The 26,380-nt window shown below is 37.5% G+C and overlaps 5 protein-coding genes across 6 annotated transcripts; 2 read left to right on the top strand and 3 right to left on the bottom strand.

Moving 5' to 3' along the window:
* Positions 1 to 1,994: 1,994 nt before the first annotated feature.
* LOC125207109 (UDP-glucosyltransferase 29-like) lies at positions 1,995 to 3,668 on the bottom strand. The gene has a single exon (XM_048106324.1). It carries the CDS (start codon positions 3,533 to 3,535, stop codon positions 2,183 to 2,185), a length of 1,353 nt encoding a protein of 450 aa, XP_047962281.1. The 5' UTR covers positions 3,536 to 3,668; the 3' UTR covers positions 1,995 to 2,182.
* Positions 3,669 to 3,872: 204 nt separating this feature from the next.
* LOC125207110 lies at positions 3,873 to 7,779 on the bottom strand. Its single transcript, XM_048106325.1, has 11 exons — positions 7,520 to 7,779; positions 7,158 to 7,298; positions 6,900 to 7,054; positions 6,715 to 6,808; positions 5,961 to 6,031; positions 5,770 to 5,876; positions 5,298 to 5,419; positions 5,038 to 5,126; positions 4,652 to 4,711; positions 4,446 to 4,550; positions 3,873 to 4,241 (listed from the first exon to the last, which is right to left on the bottom strand). Exons 1-11 carry the CDS (start codon positions 7,674 to 7,676, stop codon positions 4,122 to 4,124), a joined length of 1,221 nt encoding a protein of 406 aa, XP_047962282.1. The 5' UTR covers positions 7,677 to 7,779; the 3' UTR covers positions 3,873 to 4,121.
* A 145-nt stretch (positions 7,780 to 7,924) lies between these two features.
* On the top strand, positions 7,925 to 12,290 carry LOC125203198 (ATP-dependent Clp protease proteolytic subunit-related protein 4, chloroplastic-like). Its single transcript, XM_048101506.1, has 7 exons — positions 7,925 to 8,229; positions 9,552 to 9,755; positions 10,797 to 10,852; positions 11,210 to 11,336; positions 11,457 to 11,534; positions 11,685 to 11,798; positions 11,903 to 12,290. The coding sequence occupies exons 1-7, from the start codon at positions 7,993 to 7,995 to the stop codon at positions 11,972 to 11,974; spliced, it is 888 nt and encodes a 295-aa protein (XP_047957463.1). The 5' UTR covers positions 7,925 to 7,992; the 3' UTR covers positions 11,975 to 12,290.
* Positions 12,291 to 13,047: 757 nt separating this feature from the next.
* LOC125204215 (ISWI chromatin-remodeling complex ATPase CHR11-like) lies at positions 13,048 to 22,293 on the top strand. Of its 2 annotated transcripts, none has more exons than XM_048102809.1 (25): positions 13,048 to 13,322; positions 13,974 to 14,102; positions 14,190 to 14,296; positions 16,409 to 16,521; positions 16,762 to 16,859; positions 16,946 to 17,125; positions 17,208 to 17,429; positions 17,653 to 17,787; positions 18,155 to 18,437; positions 18,533 to 18,606; positions 18,774 to 18,994; positions 19,066 to 19,153; positions 19,239 to 19,332; positions 19,417 to 19,605; positions 19,687 to 19,718; positions 19,800 to 19,876; positions 19,955 to 20,044; positions 20,117 to 20,186; positions 20,259 to 20,310; positions 20,394 to 20,452; positions 20,528 to 20,693; positions 21,303 to 21,481; positions 21,577 to 21,792; positions 21,878 to 21,985; positions 22,088 to 22,293. In XM_048102809.1, exons 1-25 carry the CDS (start codon positions 13,137 to 13,139, stop codon positions 22,103 to 22,105), a joined length of 3,186 nt encoding a protein of 1,061 aa, XP_047958766.1. In that variant the 5' UTR covers positions 13,048 to 13,136; the 3' UTR covers positions 22,106 to 22,293. The 2 variants fall into 2 exon arrangements, with proteins under 2 accessions (XP_047958766.1, XP_047958765.1); XM_048102808.1 differs by having other exon boundaries at positions 20,256 to 20,310.
* Positions 22,294 to 22,361: 68 nt separating this feature from the next.
* Positions 22,362 to 25,792, bottom strand: LOC125204217 (serine/threonine-protein kinase PBL27-like). The gene is made up of 5 exons (XM_048102810.1): positions 25,279 to 25,792; positions 24,383 to 24,576; positions 24,083 to 24,272; positions 23,277 to 23,668; positions 22,362 to 23,174 (listed from the first exon to the last, which is right to left on the bottom strand). Exons 1-5 carry the CDS (start codon positions 25,427 to 25,429, stop codon positions 22,551 to 22,553), a joined length of 1,551 nt encoding a protein of 516 aa, XP_047958767.1. The 5' UTR covers positions 25,430 to 25,792; the 3' UTR covers positions 22,362 to 22,550.
* Positions 25,793 to 26,380: the final 588 nt, after the last annotated feature.

Raw genomic sequence — 26,380 nt, 5'->3', positions numbered from 1 at the left:
CCATAAAATATCAATAGGAGTATTAATGTCAATTAACTACATGTTTAGTTATAACTAACTTTTAAAAGAAATCCCAAAACTTTAAATTCATATAACATATATCAAATTAAAGATAATTTTATAAGGATTCCAACGATATCATATATGCATATGATCCGACGTCAAAATTTGAAAAAAAAAATCAAAAAATTTTCAATTTTTTAGTAAAGCAGAAATGTCAACATATTATATAAAATATGTCAATATAATACATTTAGAATGTCAATATAAGCAATGGGTTAACATTCTTAAAGCATCGTGTTGACATTCTCAAAGCATTGTGTTGATATTTCCGAAACACTATATTGACATTTTCATCTAAAACCTTAATTTGACATTTTTTTTACCTTTTTTTATTTTATTAACAAAAACGAAAATTACACGTGGCAAATTGTAGACCACACGTTTTCTAAAATCCTATGGCCTTAAATTAGTCGTAGTTAGCAATTAAATGATTAGTTAGCAATTGATCACTCCCCGTATGTTTACGTAGATTAAATAAATTATTTCTCTCGTAAATTTATATAGATTAGTGGGTATTAAGATCTAGTTTTGTATATAAATCAAAATCCTTTTGGATATACATAAGTTAAAAAATACTAGTAGTGTTTAATTTAGTAAGTAATTTGTACCGAATGTTTGGTAGGAAACTATTTTTAGTGGAAGTTTCACTATAAACTTGGAAGCATTTAATGCGAGTTAAATTAGTCTAGCCCATTGCAAAATTCAACAAGCCCAAAAATCGTCTGCATCCTAAATTATGCAATTACTCTGATAACCGATTCGTTATTCGTTTTAGTATATGGATAGCATAATGTGTCTATAATTTATACTTTAATGGTTTAATATTACAAAATTTTCTTTTATTATAGTATAGCTTATACTTTAATTATTTGCTTTGAACCCGATTAGCCTACTAGACTTTAGGATTGGAAACTTTTAACCCGATAAAATTTCAATCCGATTAACATGTACCCGATTAACCCACAACCTAAGTAGAGTTGATGTCCAGAGCCTTTGTCCTAGCGGCAAGGAGCTTGGACATCAATGTATGAGGTGCCAAGTTCGACCCTCTTAACCTCAGTTGTAATTTCCTCCTTTCTTAGGAGTTTATATATAATATCCTCCTTCATATACAGTTGTAATTTCCTCCTTTCTTAGGAGTTTATATATAATATCCTCCTTCATATAGGAGTTAATTTTTACAAAAAAAAAAAACCAGTAGAAACTCGTTAGGCTAGCTCGATTGACATCCCTAGATGGGACGTCCCAAAAAGAAAAGTAACTCGTTTATAGTGAGACGAAGAAAGTACTAGTAAACAACAAATGAGATAAGTATTCACGAACGAACGAAATAACAAATTGAGATGATTAATGACACACGAAGAAAGTATATGATATCATGTGATAGTAGGTGTAGTTCTAAGGCTGATTCTTGATGATGAAGCTACAATTGGATTGGTGAAAACCCACAACGATTTGGAGGAGAGGCAGCCAACTATTTTAGGCAAAAAACTCAACAGTTTCTTGAAGAAGAGCAAAACCCAACTGTTATGATTAGAAGAAGCTGAATCAGCTAAATTTTTAGTATTTTTTTAGTTACTCTTTCCGTCCTTGAAATTTTGTCACATTTTTCCATTCCGTCCGTAACACAAAATTTGCCACATCGATTTTTTTTACCATTTCTGACAGTAGATCTCACATTCCACTAACTTATTCGCATTCACATTTTATTATAAAATTAATACTTTAAAAGTATGACTCACATTTTACCAACTTTTTCAACTCACTTTCCATTATATTTTTTAAAACTCATGTCTGGTCAAACTATGACAAAATTTTAGTGACGAAGAAAGTAAAAGGAATAAGTCTCTTGTTAAAATTTCAACTAAAAAGTGGCGTCACATCTAAAATAGTAAGTCTCTTCCCATCTAAAATAAGTCTTTGTTAATTGATTATGATAGGAATTTAATTCATTAATAACTGTTGCTGAAATAGAATTAACATTATACTGTAAAAGCTAAGCAATATAGTACTAGGATTTAAAGAGGCGTTGGTGGCCAGTTTCTATCTCAAACCACTAAAGAAGGGCAAATATTCTTTGTATACTGTTGTTTTACGTTACAAATGAGATTTACTAGTATTAGTCCTTTGTATACTGTTGCCTTCCCTTATTAATTATTCTGGAAAGCTCCTTCACCACTTCATCCATGGCTTCCTCCTCCTCCACCTTCATCTTCTCCCTCAACTCCCCAACTCTCCTCCTAAACCCTTCCCTCCCCTCCACAAACACCTCATTAATAGCCCTAGCCACCCCATCCCCATCAAACCCCCCGTCCTCACCCCTCTCCACCTCTACCCCGATGCCAGCCTCCACCGCCAGCCTCGCATTCACCGGCTGATCCGCCTTGAACGGCACCGCCACCACCGGAACACCGTAGTACACGCTCTCCGTCACCGAGCTCCACCCGCAATGTGTCATGAACCCTCCCACACTCCGATGCCTCAAGATGGCCGCCTGTGGCGCCCACCCCCTCACCACCACCCCCTTCTCCCTCCTCCCCTCCGGCACGGAGGCGCCACCGTCACCCCCCGCCGGAGACCTAGCAACCCATATGAAGTTGACACCACTTACCTCCAACCCTTTTGCTATCTCCTCCATTTGCTCCTTTGACACATAATTCTCACTCCCAAATGAGATGTAGAGAGTTGAGCCTTCCTCTCTCTCACCGAGCCATCTCATCATCTCGAGGTCTCGATCATCGACACCTTCATCGTCGCCATGCGCGATCAAGGGACCAGTTGGGATGAGCTTTCTCTCGCATAAACTAGAGAGATAGTCCATGTACTTCCCCTCCAACGCTCTGTAGCTCTTGATCAAGACTATCTCACAAGAGAGTTTGAAGATGCCGAAGATGAAGTCTCCATCATCAACATTCTTGACTTTGATGGATTCGCCTGCGGCGATCATGGCCCTCTTCTCGTGCTCTTTCAACCGTATGGTGTCGGAAGGGAAGGTGTCCCAGCTCTTATGAGTGTGGTGGTGGTGGAAGAAGGCGAGCGAGGTCGAGCCGGAAGTGGAGAAGAAGATGGGCGGGATGCCCTGGGCCGCCGCGGCCCTGGCTGCCCAGGGCTGGAAGCCGTCATAGATGAGCAAGTCAGGTTTGAGGTCGGCGATGATGTCGGAAAAGGCCAGGGCTGACATCTGGAAGGCCTTCATGAGGGTGGGCATGAGGTGGGGTGGGATGTTCTTGGTGGTGTGGTAGTGTGGAGGGAGATCGGGGAGGGATGGGAGAGGAAGTTCGACTAGCTCGATCGGGATATCATTGTTGTTGAGACTGTTTTTGACGGAGTCGAGGTTGATGGATGTGGAGCACAAGTAGACATGGAAGTGTTTCTTGGTTAGGCCTTTGGCTAGTTCAAGAAAGGGAAAAACATGGCCATGAGCCAACCATGGGAACATCAACACTCTCAACTCACCTTGTTTTGCATTCATGGTGGCTACAACTCTCTCTCTCTCTCTCTCACACACACACACACCTAATTTCAGGTATATGACAAATAAATGGAGCTGGAGTTATTTAATAAGTAAATTGGTGTCACCTCGACAACATCGCATAAGAAACAAAGTTAATGCAATCTATCCTGTTGCTAGTGATGGGCTCTCCAACCAAGTCCCTATAGAAGGTTCTACTACTAACCTTAGTTGGCCTAACCTAAGAATAAAGAAAAATGCGTTGAAATTTAGAGAGAGTGAGAGTAAAAATCTTGGTCTATCTGCCAAAATGATTAAAACAATATTATTTGGGATGCCACAATATTTCATGAGAAGATGAGGAAATAGCAATTTCATTACTTCATAGTTTATCATTTCGAAAAGCATAATAATGGCTATTTTATGCGCTTGTGCAACTAGCAAAAGAGACTTCGCTTTAAGATTTGCGGTTATGCTGAAATTGTTGATCTGAAAACGATGGAATTTGTAAGAGTACTGTCAAAATTTCTTGCTGCAGCAGAGATCATAGAATTCAACTAGCCTGTTAGCAAAAACCTTCGCCATTTGATACCAAAATCCAAGGCTTCTAAGCAGAGATGGGTCCGTTTTCGCCAAACTGCACCGGGGTGACGTTTTCTCTCACACCCAAGCTTTGTAGAGCACTGATCAGCTCCGAGATATCTGTTTGTATTGCTGCAGTAAATGCCTGAGAAACTTGCGAAATTAGATTCCCACATGCAATGACCACTAGGTTGGCTTTGGAAAGCTAAATGTCATGTAATAACTTGAAATATTCTAGTTTCATAAATCATGCCACGTGCCCACAGCAAAGATCAAGCTCATTGACGTAATAAAAAGGGACCATAAAAGCCTTACAGTGAAAAAATTATGAAAAAGGAAATGAGAATACCTTTCTGTTGTCGTCATTTTGATGCTTTATAACATCCAAAGGCCATTCGCTAACTAGCTTCTGAAGTTCAACCGTGATAGATGGCCTTTTGAGGTCAGAAACAGTCTGGGTATACAGAAAATACTCACTTCAAAATTTGTAACATGACAGGGTTTAAATTGATTTTTTTTTATGTACTAAATCATTGATATCAGCCTAACGCGTACCTGATAAAGCACTTGAATGATAGCAGCGGCACTGTCGGGCTTATGCTCAAGAAGGAAACCCTGGACACATCGAGGTTAAGCTTCATGCACAACAATACAAGATCCTTTATATAATAGTGTATATAATGGCTAGTGGCTACTGGCTATCATACAAAACATTACAAGTTCGACACAAAATTTCAAGTTCTCCTTCTAATGTTTGCACTTAGCAGTTATGTTGGGATAAAGTATGGCAAGTCATCGATAGAAAGAAACTAGAACCTCACTGGCAATAAACGACCAGATGATAAAACATGAAGTGATGAAGAATAATCAAATAATCTTTTAAGGGGTCGGATCAAAATACTCAATAGCTCAGGAAGCCAATAGCAGAACCAATACATTACCTTTGCACAGGAAAATCCAGTCGAAACACTATGCTTTTTCATAGCCTGTGATCTCCAGTTCTCAATCTTCCATAAGGATTCAACATCTCCTGCAAGAATAAGCATTAATGAACTAGTTAAGACATTTCTTCATGTGAAGAATAAAATCCCATCATTACAGGACCAAATACTCATACTATTATACTGAGCCAATCATTTGAAACAGCGGGGGAAATGATATCCAGAAAGTAGACTCTAATCAGAAAAGAAACAGTTAAGACCTTTTTTGGCAGCAAATTCCATCCACATGTCAAATGAAGTCTGTCTGAGGCTTACTCCTGATTTGATGAACCTTTTCCCATTCTTCGATATTAGATCCCATCTGTCCGTGTTACAACATATGCTGCAGTAGGCAAAATCCAGTAGGAAAATGTAAATTTACAAGTGAAACATGTGGAACAAAATGAGGAAAAGAATATTCCCAATCAGTTAAAAAAGTAAATAAAGAGGATCAGAAAACTGTAAACAACTAAGACCAGATGGAGCTGCTATAATTTTTACCGCAGCATCATTAATCTAATCATTTCTCCATCATGACTCTAGCTATGTATGCATGTCTTGTCATAAATTTCGTTTGAGAAGAAAGGGAAGTGAGGAAATAAGAAAGGCCACGAAATACAGAAACCAGACAGTTAATATTGAAATCCAGAAGCGGTAATACTAAAATTGAAAGGTTTGTTACTTAACATATACCTGAAAATTATATCCGCCGTGCCAGGTTGCAAAGGTATATCATTTTTCATCAAAACTTTAATTACTTTGACCATCAGTTTCGCATCATTATGTTGTTTAGCGTGCAACTGCATCCATAAAAGAAACACCATAAATGTCCGTGCAGGCTTGCAAATATACAAAAGGAGACACTTGAAAGAGCATGTACGTACCAAGAGCTGGTGAGCGCAGCCAATGTCAGGAGTCAATCCATATAAGTTGTGCTTCCACAGTGCCTTCATACCTGTTTGCATATATTGTTGTTAATATTCCATACTGCTAAGAAAAATGAGGAGCATAAAAGAAAGATCATCAGTAAGGTTGGACCTTACAAATAATGATGTTATGATAAGTAAAGGGTCATAGAAAGAAGAGAATTATAAATCATGCAGAGTGATGGCTAAGGGCAGGCTGGCAACTCATTTGGCAGGACGCTTCCCCTCTAACCAATAGGATGGGGTTCAAGTCACCTCCAGTGAGTGAGTCTGGGTTGTGTGACTTGTAATTCAAAAAACAATCATGCAGAGTTTGATGACCATCACAATAGGAAAATAGCTGACTGTAATAAAACTAGCAATTTTTTAGTACTCAAATTACATGACACCAAATCACTAGTAACACAATTATTGTCTTACTTCATTGCCTAGAAAGAATGCATTCTTTCTAAATCCATATTTATCAACCAAACAAGGGAGTATGTCCTCATCAGCATAGGCATACCAAGGTCAATTTGTTCAATTTTGTGCTAGAAAACATTGGAAATGATATCCTAGGCGCCTTAGGCCATGTCAAGCACAATACAGATTGTAACTATACATATACACATATAAGGCCATACATCAGATGTAAGTGAATGGAAAAAGAGAAAGAAAGAAACAGAAGAAAACACATTGTCCAAAATTCCAAATATGAAAATAAGACTCTTACCAAAGTCAACAGCTCCTGCACGAACACAAGCCTGTGTAATTGCCCTACAAAGTGCGCTGTTAAAGTCATTGGGTATCCTAAGATTGGAGAGTCTCTGCAACCCATAAACCAAAAAAGACATATAAACAAATAATACTACACAAGAAAAAGAAAAAGTCCGAGTGCCAAAATCAATAACTACTAACAAAAGCACGAAGTTTCGGCAGAATGTCAAACAAGAGCTTAATATCTTCATTGGTAGAGCATTTAGCAATGAGCGACCACATCCACGCATTCGGAGGTGCAGTTCTTCTCTTTGCAATACTGTCTAGCAACTTATCATATATTTCCTTCACTGTCTCTGCACCAAAAACAGCACATGGATTTGCAAGCTAAATTAACTCCAAAAATCAACCTTCTTTACCCATATAAAAAAACTATTAGCAAATTTGTAGAATTATAACCATCTGCAGCAGAAACATTTCCACTCTCTGGAGCTTCTGAAGAAAACAATCTGCTCGATGCCATCATTGATAATGGTGGGATTTGTATTGTATCTTTTCGACTAAACAATTCAACATTTGAAAAACCTCCGTGCATATTCCCTGCAAATTTGACCATATCACATGGAATAAATACATTGAAACGATGACTTGTATGCCAGTCTATCAATTTGAGGAAAAAGAACACCTTTCCTAACAAATGTTTAACATTAATGCTTCCAATACCTAAATATTTTGCATTATTCAGCTCCAGTTTTCATTTTCAGAAATTCGGAGTTCACACTTTGATATTATAAGACTAATTAATTGTGGAGAAATCGTACCTGAGAAAAACGCAGCGGAGTGAAAGCCGCGGCGCAGTGAGCTGAACTCACAACACGAGTCCATGGACACTAGGTTGAGCAAACTCGGCGGAGGGTTTCTGAAAACCCTAGCCGACCTACGCGTTAACAATCCAATAGCTTGCATTTTCTCATACATTCATTCCACCACTGCGCTGAATCAAAAATGGGGCGATTTCTCACAGCCTTGAGCTACAACGTAGAAACATACGAGTTTTTAAACCCTCGACGCCATTTTTTTTCTTTCTTTCTTTCTATAAAAACCTACAGACTGTAAAATAAAATCTCTAACCACAGTAATTATATTCAGAAAAAAATGGAATTTGTTTTTTTACAGTAAGAATTCAATAGAATATGAAAATAAAATTACCCAACCTGTTTACTTTTACTTCAACAAATTAAAATCCAAAACCCCTCTTTCTCTGTATCTCTCTCTCCTACTGAAATCTGCAGCTATGGCTTCCATCCTGTTTCCGACTACTCGCATGAGACTAAACACCACACTGAGTGTAACCGCGCCTCCTTCTTCTTCGCCATCTTCCCGCAGGCCATCTCCGCCCACCGCTTTTCTCTCTCCATTCGTTGGGGGAAGCATCTCCGGCGACTTTACCGGTTTAAGGATCCGACCCGCTTCCCTTACTGATAACTCCTCCAATTCGACCTCTCGAGGGAAGCGTGGCGTTGTTACTATGGTATTTTATCCCTAATTTTTCTTAAATTGTGGATTTGTTGAGATAACTCGGTCTGCACTTTGAACACTAGAATTTAATATCGCCTCAATCGTATTCGAACTTATTTTTAGGGCGGGACCATGCATTTCTTCTTAATTGGATTGAAATTGGGTTCGACATCACCAACACATTCTAATTTTGAATATTTCGTGGAGTTTAAATTGTTAGCTCATGCTTGTTTCTTATCCAGGATATCAAGCTTTGTGGTCCACTTGCTCAGCCTTATTTGGCCTATTAATGATCTTGATATTCATATAAAACGTTTAGCTGGTTCTTCCAACATCTTGATTATTTGATGACCATCGCTAGTTTAAAGGCTCATCCTTTGTGGAATGTTAAAAAAATGTACTCTTTTCTGGTGACTAGAACAGGAAATACATTCAACTGCCCCATTTTTTTGAGAACTAGTTAAATCTATTCCACTTTGTGTTGAACCTGGGTCAAGAAAAGTTGTGGCTTGAATAGGACATAAAAGGAATTCGTATTCCTGTACTTTTAAGATGAACTCTGTTCTGTTTCCTAATTCAGATTTTTTTTTCTGGCACAATTTTATAGCTTAATTGTAAGTTTGTAACTATGCTCCCTGCCACAGATTGTTAGGTAACTTGTTCAGCATGCTGTGACCTTGATATATCATATCCAGTGGCTATAGCATATCTCATGAATATGCTGAGTTAAATCTAGGAGCACAAGGCACAACAAAGACCAGTTCACATTTTACTTATACTGTGTGGATTATGAAGGTTATATGAGGTTTAAATTTAATTGACAATTAACTGATTAAAATACTCTAGATACTTAGATACACATTTGACTGATTAGATTTAGATTACTTTTGTTTCTTGCTAATATACGTCAAATTTACTTTATATATAAATTTCTTAATCATAGTAGACTGCCTCAAGGGTTATGATACTTGGCATAGTAGAGCTTTAGTCTTCAAGCTTTAATTCGTTAGAAGTAGAACCATGCATCACCAGAAAAACAATGTCTCTTTTTATTAGCAAAGGAAGCTGGAAGGATGTGGATGTTGATTCTTCTGTTGTAACTCTTAATGCTATTTCCTAACATTTTTAGTGAGAGGACATATCAAGTTATATACATTGACCTCGTTCTAGAAATCTTATATGTACATCACTAATTTCAATCCTTTGCGGATAACTAGATATGGTATTGTTAGGGTTTGATTGAACCTAACTTGAAGTTGGCCCACTCCGGTGTTGTGAGTTATATACTGCCCTTTATGGCCGACTCAATGTTGATCTTTCGTGTTTACGTTACAGGTAATCCCCTTCTCCAGAGGAAGTGCTTGGGAGCAACCTCCACCAGATTTAGCATCATACTTGTACAAGAACCGCATTGTGTATTTGGGGATGTCTCTAGTTCCCTCTGTCACTGAACTGATACTTGCTGAATTCCTTTACCTACAATATGAAGATGAGGAAAAACCAATATATCTTTACGTCAATTCCACTGGGACGACCAAGGTTAGCTTATTATTTTGAATGTTTATCCATCCCTGGCTTCAGCCTCTGCATTTCAATGTACATATTGCTATTACCAATTTATTTCTTGGGGAAACGAAACAAATGACTTCAAAACTTCACCAATTTACTTTTCGGGGAAACGAAAACAAATGACTTCAAAACTCCACCCACATTCGTTGCACTTGCAAACACATCAAATTGCATACCTAAACACATGGAATATCCCCAGATTTGGGTGTACTTTAATCACCTGTCACATGATCCCTTCCCTCTTCGTATAACTTGTCATTTGAAGAGTATTCTTCCTCAAGTATGCTCAAGTATCAGAGTTCAGCTTTTAGCATTGGTGGTTTATAAATTCATTTTACCTAGAAATGGTCTTGTTTTGATATAAATATGATTTACCAAGAAACATTACCTGACCAAAGTTTGCTGTTGTGAGCTTATCACATTAATAATTCATGGTTGAAATTCGGGCAAATTATCTAATATCTACTTGCCTACGTAGACCTTTTGATACGACTACACCAAGGGGGCTGAAGTTGTATTCGAGGTGTAGGGATCAAGCTGATGCAGCGACTAAGTCTTTAATTGTTTTGATTTTTTTTTGTGCTTGAGTCTTAGTTATTTTTATTATTCTCTCTTTCAGTTGGGTTTTATGTAAACTGATTTAGGGTTTTACACAGGCCAGTGGGGTTAGGACTATTAATAAGTGTATCCCCACTAACTAAGGACTATGTTTTTCTGGATATTAACTGTGGTTTAGGCTGTGTGCATAGTGTGTACTCTGTGACAGTGTGACTCTAGGTGTTTATGTTCTATTTTAGCTCATTGATATTTTTCCCTCTTACCTTCACTCTATCACCTTTAGATATGGATACTTTCCTCCCCTCTCTGCAACTTAGATCTCATCATTTTAAATTGAGATGTCACTGATGTATGGCTGTACCAGAAGGCAATAAATTGCAGTTCTTACATTTGCTGTCACTGGAACATTCAAGTTCATTGATTCTGTTTCCATTGTTATTTTACTTTCTGCAGGGTGGTGAGAAGTTGGGCTATGAAACAGAAGCATTTGCAATATACGATGTTATGAGGTTATAAATCTGTAACTGTGCTACAGAATCTTTAGTCCTAGCTAATAGCTATCTGTATGTAAAGTTAGTATGGACATCCACAAAAACCAAGCTCAACATAAAATGAAAATTTAGTGGCTCCATCATGTAACAGGAATAATAATATGTCATGGTGATAAAATTACCAGAAACTGAGGCAAGATTGATCAAATGCTTTTCGTGAATCTTTCTGTTCATTTACCGTTCCAACTTGGAGTCAAACCTCCTTTTATTTTTTCTCCTTCAACTAGCTTAAAAGAATTGTAGAGGTTATTGAGAAATGACGAAACAAATATCTTTTCAATTCCATTTGCGATTCTTACATTTAATTCCTTACAGATATGTGAAACCACCAATTTTTACGCTGTGTGTGGGCAATGCATGGGGAGAAGCTGCACTTCTACTGGCTGCTGGTGCAAAGGGGAATCGATCTGCCTTACCCTCATCAACAATAATGATCAAGCAGGTTTACTTTAAGCCATACATGGCTTTGTATTTCACTTTGATGTTTTCACACGAATAGATTGTTTCCCTTTAGTTTGTTTGTAGCTTTCGTTCTTATATTAATCACAAATTTACTTTTCAGCCAATTGCCAGGTTTCAGGGTCAAGCAACAGATGTAGAGCTTATGAGGAAAGAAGTTAGAAATGTGAAGGCCGAGTTGGTAAATTTAACAGATAGCTTCCCTCATTTATACCCTAGAAATTTCGTTTTAAAAAAATTATAAGAGGATTCTGCAAAGCTGCATGTTTTAATTCCCATCTCTTATCTTTGTGTCAAGTTTCGTTTAAGAAGTGCATATTTAATTTGAAAGGTCAAACTCTACGCGAAACACGTTGGAAAATCACCTGAGCAGATCGAAGAAGACATAAGGCGTCCAAAATATTTTAGTCCTAGTGAGGCTGTTGAATATGGAATCATCGATAAGGTACACAATCCATTCAGATCGATCATTTCAGTTTGCCCTACGCAACATAATTATTTAGAATTTCACAGTTATGCTGTAACGACACTATTGTTTACAATTCGAAGGTTCTGTACAATGAGAGGAGTAGTGAAGACAGAGGGGTTCTGTCAGATCTTAAGAAAGCTCAACTTATTTGAAGTGCTTTTGGGTCGTCGGTCGGCCCGGAGTAGCAGGATACAGATTTATCAAACATGGATTCAAGATTTAGTTACATTATAAGATGTTGGAGTGGACTAGGGGAAGGATCTGGAATACTGGAATCGTCATCCAAAATGACTGCAGCTTCGTGTTTCAGTGGAAAGCTAGTATTTTACTGTCCACAAAGCCAGTGTAGCTATACCTTTTGTTGGTATGTTAATGTTATGTCACACTAACATTTTATACAAAAGTTTGAAACCAAATTATTGGAGAATGAGGCTCAGGATTCTTGATTATATAATTACTGTTTGATGATGCTGGATTTCCTTTCCGGGTTCAAGTCTTCCTATACACCAATTGTCCAAAGTCAAATTTGAAGATCCAGCCTAAACCGATTGTCGGTATTCCGATGATTGCCCTGCGTGAGAAGGGACTCAACGTCGACGTATTTGCGTGTGTATTGATATAGTACAATATAAATAAAAATTACAATGTGAGGTATAATAATTGTAAATAAAAGTACAATTTTTGACAAAGATCGTCAAGATAATTGTAGCCGTGTACTTAGCAGTTGGGTTTAAGCACGGTACAAAACTGACACGCAAGTCCGTGCTTGAGCATGTAGAGAGGCGGCCTCTCTATCATGCTCGGACTATCTATATCTTTTTACAAAATGAACGGTCGGCTTTATAACGAAATTATGAAGTAAATCAAAGGCAGAGTTAAGAAAAGAAGTTAAAAATGAATTAAACTTCAAAATCACATTACATGATTGTGATTATTAGTCGTTTGAACTTCTCCTCAAATATAAGAAAAATATGCAAAACCTTTGTAAATGTAGTGTGAATCGCCACTAGAAATATATATGCAAGCAAGTTTCAACATGGCAAATAGAATTTTCATTTTATCGATAATAAATGAAAAATGAGAATATATTTAGATATCATTCAAATAAAGCAAGTACAAGCCCAATAAGGTAAAACCCGAGTCCATGACCCGACCCATGGCCCATTTATGATTCATTATTTCACACCTTCAGATGCTGACATACAATACAACTCTAAACAGCACGTTGCTTTTCTCCTCTCATTAATACCAATTTTCCTTTTTTTCGAACGATCACTGCATTTTTCTCTCCGAATCGGAAAGATACCAGCGGAAATGGCGAAATCGTCGCGAGCTTTCGACTCATCCGACGACTACATGTCGAATTCATCCTCGGAAGAAGAGGAGGTCAGGGATCAACCCGAGGACGTCGACGACGAGGAGTTGGAAACCGCCGCGGGGTCCTCCGAAGAAGAGGATGCGCCGGAGGAGATAACCGGAGACGATGACGAGGAAAATGAGGTTTGTTTGTGTGAGATCTGGATTTTGCGCCCGTGAGAATTAGTGGAAACTAGCTGTGCGCTTGCGTGTTTGCTATTTTCTTTGTACGGGTTGACAGATGGAGACGTTGCGGCGGTGTGTGCATGTCTAAAGCTAGGGCTCCGCTGCTCGACGCGGAGTCGGAGATTGTCATTTTTCGTCTGTTTGTTTGTTGGTGTAACTTTTTTCTTTTATTTGGAGCTGATGTTAATGTATGTGTGTTTTTCGTTTACCATCAAGTTCTGGTTTGGTGGAATTGATGTTTGGTGTGATTCTGGTCAGTTGAATTTAGTACTAATTTCACTTTGCATGTGATTGTGTTGGATACGTTGGAGAAAAGAGGCTTTCATTTTCTAGGAAGTTAGTGATTTGTTTTCTCTGATTCAGCTGGTTGCATGTGTTTATAATGTTGGGAGTTTAGTGTTCGAGACAATTGGATAACTTGAAGAGAAGGCGGTTCATGGATTTCAATGAATTTCTGTTTTGTTTTATTCGTTTTTTGAGCATTTACTAGGAGTAGGATCTAATGTACGATGTCTTTGAATGTCTAGGACTGTGAAAAATGTGAATAAAAGAGTAGCTTTGTTATTTGAGTTATACTTGGATTGATCAATTATTTGGGTCGATTTGCAGGTCGATTATGCTGTCAACACTGAAATTTCTAAGAAGGAAAAATCCAGGTTAAAAGAAATGCAGTTGATGAAGGGTAAAAAGATCCAAGAAATTCTTGATGCTCAGAATGCCGTTATTGATGCTGATATGGTTAGTTATCCACTATAAGTTACTTTACACCATAGCTCTATCATGCTGTCTAAGTAGATTTTACGTTCGATATGATTATAATGGCAGAACAAGAAAGGAAAGGGCCGGCTGAATTATCTACTGCAGCAGACGGAGTTATTTGCTCATTTTGCTAAAGGGAGTCAATCTGCATCTCAAAAGAAGGCAAAAGGAAGGTGAGAAACATATTTATTGTTTATATTTATCAGGGTTGAGCAGGGGGACGCAGTAGTGATGTTAATTATTGGTGAGTATTCTTTCAGTATAGCTGCACAACTTGATATTTCTTGCGAATTTGTTTTTACCTCAACTTATAAATATTAGTATGTAATTACCTTCTTCGGTTGTTCCCAAGTAAACTAAAATATGCAGCATTACAATTTCTCTTTAGGAGCTTTGCAGTGTTCTTTTCTTTTGGAGATTCAGGATAACCTAAACAATGTATTTCACAATATAGTTAAAATGTTTGTTTATATGTAATAGTGGCCTACTCTTCCATGCTAGTTTGTACATGGAGAGAAAAGAATGGGCAAAAAGAAAAAAAACATTTTCGAGAAAGAGAATCAGCAAATACAGTATTTCACAAGGTAGTTAGCATGGTACTCCATATATTACTGAAGTGTTTGATTAATCAAAGTAAGCAATTCATGTAGATATTCTGGCATTAATAAGACGAGTAAAATAAATTGTTTATATGGTACACATCCATCCTGTTTCTCATCCAAAATTTATGTATCACACATTCATATTGTTCTACCAAAGTAAATGAGGCCTTGGTGTTTGCTATCAACTTCACATTTGGCAATTATCTACATATGGTTTTCAAGGCCATGTCTTACGTCAAGTCTATAGTCCGCACAACTGAATTAAATGGAATTGAAACTTCGTAGACTTGGAATGGGAAAAAAAGACTTATACTCCTATAATTCTAGAACAGGGAAGTATTTAGTTTGGAAAAACTAGGTTTGAAAGAAAGAAGCATAAAGATGAGCAAAAAAAATGAAAAATACCAACACATTCAAGAAAAGGGAAATAAACAATTTCGACCAAGGATGTCTCGGGGCTATAGTTGAAGTATTATAGTTGGATTAGGTCTTTCGATATTCATTGTTTAAGTACATGTCCATTTCACATGCACTAATACAAAACATTCAAAGTAAATGAGCCCTAAAGTTCCCACTTTTGTTGTGTTTCTGGTTTAACTAGGTTTTAGAATTTATTGAGAAGGTGCCAAGGTGCCACGTATTCTCATATACTCGAAAGGATGAAGCATTAATTATATATCTAAACAGATGCATCATTCAATGTTTATAATCTTATCTGAATAAGCAAATCAATGGGAAAAACATGTAACGGGCCAACCATCATAAAAAATTGCCCTTGTTATTATAAAAATAAAAGCAGATCCCAAAATGACATGTTGGCTTCAGAGAAATATAAAAATGGAAAACTTAGACCAAAACGACATCGTTTTGTTCATTGAAGTAAAAGAAGAAAATCAATGCGCCTCCGGACGCCCGACCTCATGCCAGATAGATCTAATCTTTCTCATTATAATGAGTAACGAACATGTACTTGCGTGTGGGTTTTACTTTTAATTGCTAGATGTCACTGCTGATCAATAACTCAGTCATTATATTGTCCATATTTACGTCTTTTTATGGTATTGCAGTAAAAGGGTTACGCACTCTGAATTCACTGCATAAATACACTAGAAAAGTATGTTTATGTATTAAAATAGGTGTTAAAGCTTTTTTGGTAATCCAATCTTTAGACATCTCACTTCATTCAACTTTCTTTTTGAGATTTTCTCTCTGCTATCTTTTGTTTCTTCTGTTTGTCTGCCACTGTCAGTAGAAATGTGTACTGTTGAGCAAGGAGTGAAGATAGGTTATGTATTTGTTGTATTCATCAGTAATGTGAGAGACGAGAGCCTGCATTTCTTGGTCAATGGGGTCGATAAGGCAGTGCAAATGAGATATACTAGTGGGAAGGAGCTGAGATGGATTTGATTTTTAGAAAGGGGATTCCAAATTAAGGAAACTATATATTGTAATATATTATATATATATATATATATATATAGGGAGATGATCCAAACAAGAATTCATCTAAATCCAGAAATGCAGCCCAAATCTTGGCCCTAGCATTAGGTGATCTAATGGTCAATAATTAACCAATTTCACTAAAGTCATTTTATGCTAGATAAAGTTGATCTTGTCTAGCCAAGTGATTTTGTAATCTGAGTTTTAATCTAATTGTCTTGTAATATCAAATGTATTTTCCAGAGGTCGGCATGCATCTAAGTTAACTGAAGAGGAAGAAGATGAAGAATATCTCAAGGAAGAAGAAGATGTCCATTCTGGCGCTGGAGGTACAAGACTAGTGGCACAGCCATCTTGTAAGATGATCCTATCTCCCCTCACTAATTTAAGTGCTTTTTCACTCTTTTGTTCAACATCCTTAATATTTGCAGTGTTGATACAGTTTGGTGAGAGTTACTGTGTTAGAGTCGAACATACATGTGGTTTTGGTTATGTAGTCAATAATGTCAGTATAAAACAATTTTTTTTCTTGGTATCTAAGTATCTTATATTTGATGTCAGGAGGTATGATGCTTTACTTCACCTTTGTCTGACAGGTATTCAAGGAAAAATGAGGGATTACCAACTTGCCGGTTTAAACTGGCTTATACGGATCTATGAGAATGGCATTAATGGAATACTTGCTGACGAAATGGTAGGAAGCGAGTGAGAGAGAGGTGTATATACAAATTAGATATATTTTTAAATAGGGGTAATGGAATTGACTTTTCTAATTTTTAGGGGCTCGGTAAAACATTGCAAACTATATCCCTGCTTGGTTATTTGCATGAGTTCAGAGGGATTACGGGCCCTCACATGGTTGTTGCTCCAAAATCCACACTTGGGAATTGGATGAACGAAATCAAACGTTTTTGTCCTATTTTGCGTGCTGTTAAGTTTCTTGGAAATCCTGAAGAAAGAGTAAGCCTGTTGTAACAGATGGTATTGGTTCACTAACCTCATCCTACTACTTATGTAACCTCTCATTCACTTGATCCTGCAGAGATATGTACGTGAGGAATTGCTTGTTGCAGGCAAATTTGATGTTTGTGTGACAAGTTTTGAAATGGCCATTAAGGAGAAGACTGTCTTGCGCAAATTCAGTTGGCGCTATATCATCATTGATGAAGCTCATAGGATCAAGAATGAGAATTCTCTTCTCTCAAAAACAATGAGACTTTTTAATACCAACTTCAGACTTTTAATTACAGGAACACCACTCCAGGTATTGTTGTAATAATTTATAGCTATTAGCTTCTTGTGGCATTTGCCTTTGATAGTAATATTTGTTATACTAAGTTTTCATTAACAAGATACTATCATTTGAATCTAGATACTATAATTTGTAAATAGCTTCTCTTTTGGTTGCCATTGCCATCACTTTTGGAGTATATTTTCTGCAGCAGCAAGTGTGTTTACTTGTGATCATAACTCGGTTTTATTTGCAGAATAATCTTCATGAGCTTTGGTCTCTCCTTAACTTTTTGCTTCCGGAAATATTTAGCTCTTCTGAGACTTTTGATGAATGGTTCCAAATTTCTGGAGAAAATGATGAACAGGAAGTTGTGCAGCAACTTCACAAGGTAATTAATCCTTGTTTTCCAAGGCACTTTTCCCCATGGTAACTTGTTAATACGATGAACAAAACTGCTTGGGACAATGTCGTTTCAGACTGGTATGCATATTTGTTTCTGAATATGTGCACAAATTTTAGAACCTTACACAGTCGATATGGTAAAACTGTTAGGCGGTGTGCTGGAGTTATCAGTTCTCATGAGTTGGTTTATTGTAAATGCAGTTAGTATTAGATTATTTATGCTAGCAATATTTTTTATATTGCCTGTGGTTTATTACTGGGGCAGAAAAGATATGAGTGGTTTTTTCTTTTTTTTTTTGCCTTGGTAGTTTCTTTCTCTTATTGACTCTGTTCTTTCTTTATTGATTAACTAGGTTCTTCGGCCCTTCCTTCTAAGAAGGCTGAAATCTGATGTTGAGAAAGGTTTGCCTCCGAAGAAAGAGACAATCCTTAAGGTTGGTATGTCTCAGATGCAAAAGCAGTACTATAGGGCATTGCTACAGAAAGATCTTGAGGTTGTAAATGCTGGTGGAGAACGCAAACGTCTCCTCAATGTGGCCATGCAACTAAGGAAGTGTTGCAATCATCCATATTTATTCCAAGGTGCTGAACCTGGTCCACCTTATACTACTGGAGAACATATAATAGAACATGCTGGTATGCTCTTTCTTTGACCCTTTAGGGAAAATGATGATTACTTTTCCTGCTCAATGTATCTTTGATTTTATAAAATATGGCATCATCAAATACAGGCAAGATGGTTCTTCTTGACAAGCTGCTTCCAAAATTAAAGGAGCGTGATTCCAGGGTTCTGATATTTTCACAGGTTTGTTATCTGGACCATGCTCTCTCTCTCTCTCTCTCCCTCTGAAAACCTAAAATACTTGGATTTGTTATTATTGCATCTTCTCATAATTTATATTTTTGCTTCTTCCAGTTCTCTTTTACTATGATATTAATGCCACTTGATGAACCATTTCATTGTATGGACAGATGACAAGGCTGCTGGACATTCTTGAAGATTACTTGATATTCCGTGGACATTATTACTGCAGGATTGATGGAAATACTGGTGGTGAAGACCGAGATGCTTCTATTGAAGCTTTCAACAAGCCAGGAAGTGAAAAATTTGTTTTTCTGCTCTCTACTAGAGCTGGAGGACTTGGTATTAACCTTGCAACTGCTGATGTTGTCATTATTTACGACAGCGATTGGTGAGGCTTCTGTTTGATGGTACTTTATATTGACCTGAAGATATTGTGTCTTAACACAGTTTTGTCTGCAGGAACCCACAGGCTGACCTACAGGCTCAGGACCGAGCTCACAGGATTGGACAAAAGAAGGAAGTCCAAGTTTTTCGATTCTGCACTGAGGTTTTCTGGTTCTCATTCATGTAATTCATGTTAATCTTCCTGGCAGAGCAATGTATTCATAATCTAGTCTGCTAATGTTTGACAGTATACCATTGAGGAAAAGGTGATTGAGAGGGCCTATAAAAAGCTGGCCCTTGACGCTTTGGTGATCCAACAGGGTCGGCTAGCAGAACAAAAGAGTGAGACTATCTTATCTTTCCTCCTATCATTGGAGTTTGTTGCTACTATGTAAATATAACATTCAACTTATTTATGTCATGCAGCTGTGAACAAAGACGAGCTATTGCAAATGGTGAGATTTGGCGCGGAAATGGTTTTCAATTCCAAAGACAGCACAATAACAGATGAAGATATTGATAGAATTATTGCCAAGGGAGAAGAGATTACTGCTGAACTCGACGCCAAGATGAAAAAATTTACTGAAGATGCCATCAAATTTAAAATGAATGATAGTAAGCTTCTAACTATTTAATTAATATTCACGACACTATTTCAACATTCTTGGCCACTGACACTTGTGTACATTTCTGCAGGTGCTGACTTGTATAATTTTGAAGATGAGAAGGTAGAGAGCGTACTTTATGGATAACTATCATACCTTCTTATTTAATTATTACTTTGACCTTATATTCTCTTGTTGGTGAAGGATGAAAATAAATTTGATATCAAGAAAATTGTCAGTGATAACTGGACGGAACCTCCGAAAAGAGAAAGGAAGCGCAAGTATGATTCTTCAGTTGCAGAAATTATGTCTAGCTTTACTTTTAGACAGTGAATGATGTGTTTTTGATGTTTCTTTAGTTACTGTGAGTCTGAGTACTCTAAGCAGACGCAGCGCCAAGCTGGTCCTGCAAAACCAAAAGAACCTAGAATTCCTCGCATGCCGCACTTGTAAGCATTTTGCTTGATGCTACTGTTCTGTTTGTTGATTTCTGCATCCTAACATATGTTGCTCTATACCAGGCACGACTTCCAATTCTTCAATATGCAACGTCTCAGTGAATTGTTTGAAAAAGAAGTCCGACATCTTATGGTGGGTGCCTCGGCCACTCTTAGCTTAATTTATAAAAGTAGTATTTTGTTTATATATCTTGTGTCTCAGCAGGCGAATCAGAAGATTCAAGCTAAAGATGCTATGGAGGTGGATGAACGTGAAGGTATTTCCTCTTTTATGGCATCTTTAGTTGGTCTTATATCACCAGATATTCTCTTGAGTCTTGATGCATGGTTGTCGACCCAGATGTGGGAGAGCCTTTGACTGCTGAGGAGCAGGAAGAGAAAGAGCAACTGCTGGAAGAAGTATCCTTCTTTAACCTTCAACCTTATTTCAATTTTTTACTTTGGGTCACCTGATATTTTTTGTTACACGTAAAGGGATTTTCAACATGGAGCAGACGAGACTTCAACAGTTTCATTAGGGCCTGTGAAAAGTATGGTAGAAATGATATCAGAAGTGTTGCCTCTGAAATGGAAGGGAAAACATCGGAAGAGGTCGAAAGATATGCTACAGTTTTTAAAGAAAGATATAAAGAATTGAACGGTAAGTAATACTGAAGCTTGCTTTTAGTTGATTGCTTGCAATTTTGAGATATTTCGTCTCCTTTTTCCTTAGATGTTCTTTTTTATGAATATTTGATTATGGGGGAGGTAGATAACACGATTAAATAAGTTACCACAGTTGTATATTATATAGTTTTCTTCTAATTTTCAAAATTCTCTAGGTTCATTCGCTACACAGGATTTAATTTGAAGGAATTGAATTGAATTATTATAATTCAATTCCAAATCCTTTGTACTAAAATTGATATACGGAATTGAATTTGAAGGAATTGATATGAAGAGTGTATGCAGTGTGTTTATGTGTGTGCAGTGTATGTGTAGTGTGTGTGCAGTGTATGTGTAGTGTGTGTGCAATGTGTGTGCAGTGTGTAATGATTTAGAATTCCAATTATCTAATTTTGATATGGAATTCAATTGTGGAATTGGAATTGGAATTGTAATTCAATTCCAAATCAAAATTTTTTGTGGTACCAAACATTGGATTTGGAATTGAATGCTCCAATTCAATTCCGCAAGCCACAATTTCATGATATCGAACAAAGCCTCTTGGTCTTTCTCATGATATTAATCAATGATCATTCTATTGTAGAATATGATAGAATAATAAAAAACATTGAAAGAGGGGAGGCAAGAATTTCGAGGAAAACCGAGATAATGAAAGCCATCCGGAAGAAACTAGATCGCTACAAGAACCCGTGGCAAGAATTGAAGATCCACTATGGCCAGAACAAAGGGAAGCTATACAATGAAGAATGTGACCGTTTCATGGTGAGGCTTTTATGTAAACAATTTACCACTTTCTTAGTTGTGTCTTGATTCATTACTAACTTCTTGCTAAAACTACTTAAACCATTCTCTATCAGATATGCATGGTGCACAAGCTTGGGTATGGGAACTGGGATGAGCTCAAGTCAGCCTTTCGTACCTCACATTTGTTTCGGTTTGATTGGTTTGTCAAGTCTCGAACCACTCAAGAACTCGCAAGGAGATGTGACACCCTTATTCGACTGGTGGAGAGGGAAAACCAAGAGCATGATGAGAGGGAGAGACTGGCTCGCAGAGAGAAAAAGCTCGCCAAGGTATGCCGATTCTCTTTTATTTGTTTATTTCACCTATTGGATATCAAACAACTAAGCATTTAGATCTCATCGACTGTGCGCTCAGAATATGACCCCACCTAAACGTGCATCTTCAAGATATGCCGCAGAAAGCCCTCCTTCGACAATGAAGAAGCGCAATAAATTCTCGATGGATGACAATGGGAGCACCTCGGTGCGTTTCTTTTCTACAATCATCTACACCTTCCTTCACTGCTTTCTCCCAAGTAGGCATAAATCTAATCTAATCTAATCTATCTATTCATTTATTATGCAGGCAAGGAGGAGAAAATGATATCATCGCTGTGTTTGGTGAAGTATCTCATCTTTTTTCTTTTTAATTTTAGAAAATTATAAACAAGATCAATAATTTGAGTTAATTAGACAATGGTTGCACAAGATTGCGCAAATAACTTTTCTGACGTGCAAGGAGGAGAAAATGATACCATCGCTGTGTTTGGTGAGGTATCTCATCTTTTTTCATTTTTATTTTAGAAATGATAAACAAGATCAATAATTTGTGCAATGGCTGCACAAGATTGTGCAAATAATTTTTCTGACATGAAAACCATTTTCATGGGTAAAGATTTAGTGCAAAAAAACGTTGATACATTCCCAAATTTCTTTATAACACCAAGGCTCTACATACACAGATTTATCATTACATGCAGCCCTTCACCTCTCTCCATCTTGATCTGATCAAAGAAGATCAAACATGTGATATATGGTTTGAAATTCCTTCATTCATTGCCATCGAAGCTACCCATTGCACTGGTCCTCTTTCTCTCCCTCCAGTTCTCACCCCACACCTTGGCCAGAGCAACGGCACGTTCTCTTTCCAGGTCACGATTCCTCGAACTCTCTCTAACTCTACCTGCACTCGCTGGGCTGTCTCGACGAGAGTCGGGGCGATCCGGCTCGTCTAAACCCCACTTGCTCCCGGATCCACCAGAGGTTTCAATCCTTCGCAGCTCTCCACCGACACTGAACTCCCTTGGAGACTCTCTCTTCCTCAAATCGGGTGAGTTCTTGTGGGCGGAAGAGGAGCGATGGTGGCCTCCACGCCCTGCATCATCCAGACCGTCCGTTCCATTGGATGCACTCCTCTCGTGCCTGTGCCTAGGAGTAGATGGGCCAGTTTTATTACTCTGTGCAGAAGGCGAGTTAGGATCATACGTTTGGGACGCTAGATACGTCAAGGCTGTCACAACATCCCCGATCAAAGGCCTCGTGGCTGCCTGCTCTTGCAAGCACATGGCAGCCACTGCTAACGCTTGATACAGACCTCGGATCGGATACTGGCCTTGTAAATCGGGATCGGCCATTTTGGGGAACTTTCTTCGATCCTTGAAAAGTGGCCTCGCCTGGATCCATGGAGTCAAGCAAGTGACGAAATGTCAGTTCATTCTGATCTATCATATAATTACATATATTAAAACAAGCACAACAAGGAAAGAGCCACATACCCAAGCAACAAGATTATGCTCCCCTGCACCTCGATTATTGTCAATGGCCTTTCGACCAGTGATGAGTTCAAGGAAGACGACTCCAAAACTGTAAACATCAGATTTCAATGTCAGCTGGCCAGTCATGGCATATTCTGGAGCACAATAGCCGTAGGTGCCCATCACCCTAGTTGAGACGTGAGTTTTATCGCCAACAGGACCCAACTTTGCAAGCCCAAAATCCGACAACTTAGGAAAATAATCCTCATCAAGAAGGATGTTAGAAGATTTTAGATCTCGGTATATGACAGGTGGATTGGCTTTGTCGTGCAAGTATTCTAGTCCCTTGGCCGCCCCAGCAGCGATTTTCATCCTTGTATTCCAGTCCAAAGGTTGTTTATCGGGTGGAAGATCTGCAGACGGACAAGAAATTCAAACGGTAGACTAAAGAAGGCATGCAATTATCTAACTCCATTCAAACAAACATCGATTGTTTGCTTTAGCATCAACGGTAGACCGCATCTTAAACCAATATTGCTTCCAAAACTAGCTTAATGCATACCTATAATCGGATTATAGACAACTTATCACCAGGCCAATAGATATTCATTGGTTACAAGAAAACCTTGCCAAATTTTCATAAGTTGGTTAATTTTCGGTTATCATTTATGGGAGAAGGTCACCCCATCGTATAAGGTTTCCACTTCTAATATCGTTCAAATCTTAGATCATATGATTATCACCTAAAATTAAGTGAGCCTAAGTTAAAACAATAATCAAGAATATAAATGCCAAGTTAGAGTTCTGATACAAAAATTTCGGCTAACCATGTAAATGATCTTCCAGAGATCCCAATGGCATGTACTCATAAACAAGCAGACGCTGGTCACCATCAGCACAATATCCGATCAAGTTTACGAGATTTTGATGGTGTAACAAGCTAAGCATGAGAACCTCCACCAAAAATTCCCTATTCCCTTGAAGACCATTCCTGTCAAGTTGTTTAACTGCGACCACCTGCTCAGAAAAACAATTTTCAGACTACGAGTTTCAAACCATCCACTTGGGGGTGAAAGCACTTAAAGCTAATAATTTGGTTATTCAATTTACAAGGAATTCAAACATACCTGACCCGACTCCAACTTGCCTTTGTAAACTCGTCCAAATCCACCTTCACCAAGTAAGCACTCCGGTCTGAAATTCTTTGTTGCTGCAGCAAGGTCCCGGAATGTAAATGTCTGGGCAGCAATGTGGGCTGTTGGCTCTTTCGGGATTCCTGGTTCCTTCTTAGAATCATGACTATTTCGAGCTTTTGATTTATCTGGAAAATAACAAAGCGTGCATAGAGTAAAAATATACTACCGGTTATTTCATGAAAAAGGGAAACTATCAGTTCAACTCATAACACATTCCCCTTCAAATTCTCCCCTGCATTCCATACACCAAAAGCAATGAAATTCTACCATGCAACGAAATGCATACAGAAACCATTGATTCTCCAAGTTCCCAACTACTACGAACAATTAAACTACTCTAACTGCATTTCTCATAGATGATGAAAAGTGAAGCAATAGAAGACCAACGCAATTAACTTGCATTCCATTTGATTACATTTACTATCCCGAATTAGATATCACATTCTCAGAACCTCAAACTAAAGCCAGGTTTTACACTGAAAATTGAAAAGGAGCACAATTTTAAAATTAACTATGAATTGCTACATTATCAAACTTACTCCTCCCACAATTGAATGAAAAGACAATTAGAAAAGACCATCAACCAACATTTCCCTTTCATCCAAGATCAGAAAACCATAATATTGACTCAAATTCATCAAAATCACCAAAAAATAGAATTCACCATAGATCAAGAAGAAGAATAGATCTCCCTAATCCCTATCATGCCATCACAAAAACACAAACATATTTATCCAAATTCAATACATTCAACCACAACTATCAATCGACTAAACTGAAAATGAAATAAACCAAAAAAAATGAAAGCAAAATGCTAAACTATATACCTGAATTCACTCTATTAACTTGGCTGTTAGAATGAGCAGCTGAACCATCTTTGAAAGACTCCTTTTTTCCCATTTCTTTCACTCCATTATCAAAATCATTGCCATTTCCATCCTTATTCGATGATCCAAAGCAAGGAACACACCCACCCATATCAACTCAACCTCAAAAAACCCTTTTTAATTATATCTATCTATGCATACATCTATTCATGCACACCACCAAAAATGCTTGCTTCCGACATTTCAAGGTAGCCCATTCATAAAAATCTAATCTTTGGAACTTTTTTGGGGGATTTTTTTCAGGGAATGATCAATTATCCCAATTAGCTCAAGATTTGGGATCAGCCACTGCTTGTTTTGAGAGAGGAAGAAAAAATAAAGAGTAGATCAACAAATCGAAGAAAATCTCCGATTCTTGAAAAGTAGGGTGGAGGAAGAGGAGCAAAATTGAAATAAGAAAAAGATGAATTCGAAGAAGAAGCAAAAGGAAAATCAAATAAATTAATGTGCAAGAATTTATTTATATGCTGCTGTGTTTGAGTGTGCTTGGGGTTTTATATGTGGAAATAAAGAATTGCGTGATGGTGAAAGTCAAAAAAGCAGGATTTATCTTTTTCAGTAAAAAAAAAAAAGCTTTAATTAAATTCTGTAAGAGCGAATTAGTTGAATCTTATCTACATTGGAACTGTGGAATGTAATGTTCCGTACTATCTGTATATTTATGTCTACATGGTACATACCATAGTATTTTTTTAAATTTGAGTTTTAACTGAAATTTTTATAATTTTATTTACTTTTTATTGTATGGCATTAGTATTGGTAACATGTATTGAATATGTGTTAATAAAATATAAATGATATTAGATGAATATCAAATAGGGAGTATATAAGAGCATCCGCAATGGTGCATAGGCCAGCCATAGGCCAGCCATTCTCTCCTCTGCCACGTCAGCAACATTAAAAAAACCATCTGCCACGTCAGATTTAGGTAAACCATACGGTAAACCGCAATAAAAACAATTCAAAATATACTACATTTACGGAATTAAAATTACGATTAAAATACGGAATTAAATTTAGACACGTGTACGGGAAAATTCAT

The sequence above is a fragment of the Salvia hispanica genome, chromosome 2 (assembly GCF_023119035.1).
Source record: "Salvia hispanica cultivar TCC Black 2014 chromosome 2, UniMelb_Shisp_WGS_1.0, whole genome shotgun sequence".
NCBI lineage: Eukaryota > Viridiplantae > Streptophyta > Magnoliopsida > Lamiales > Lamiaceae > Salvia > Salvia hispanica.
The sequence above is the reverse complement of the archived record's forward strand: the minus strand, read 5'-3'. Positions and strand labels throughout refer to the sequence as shown.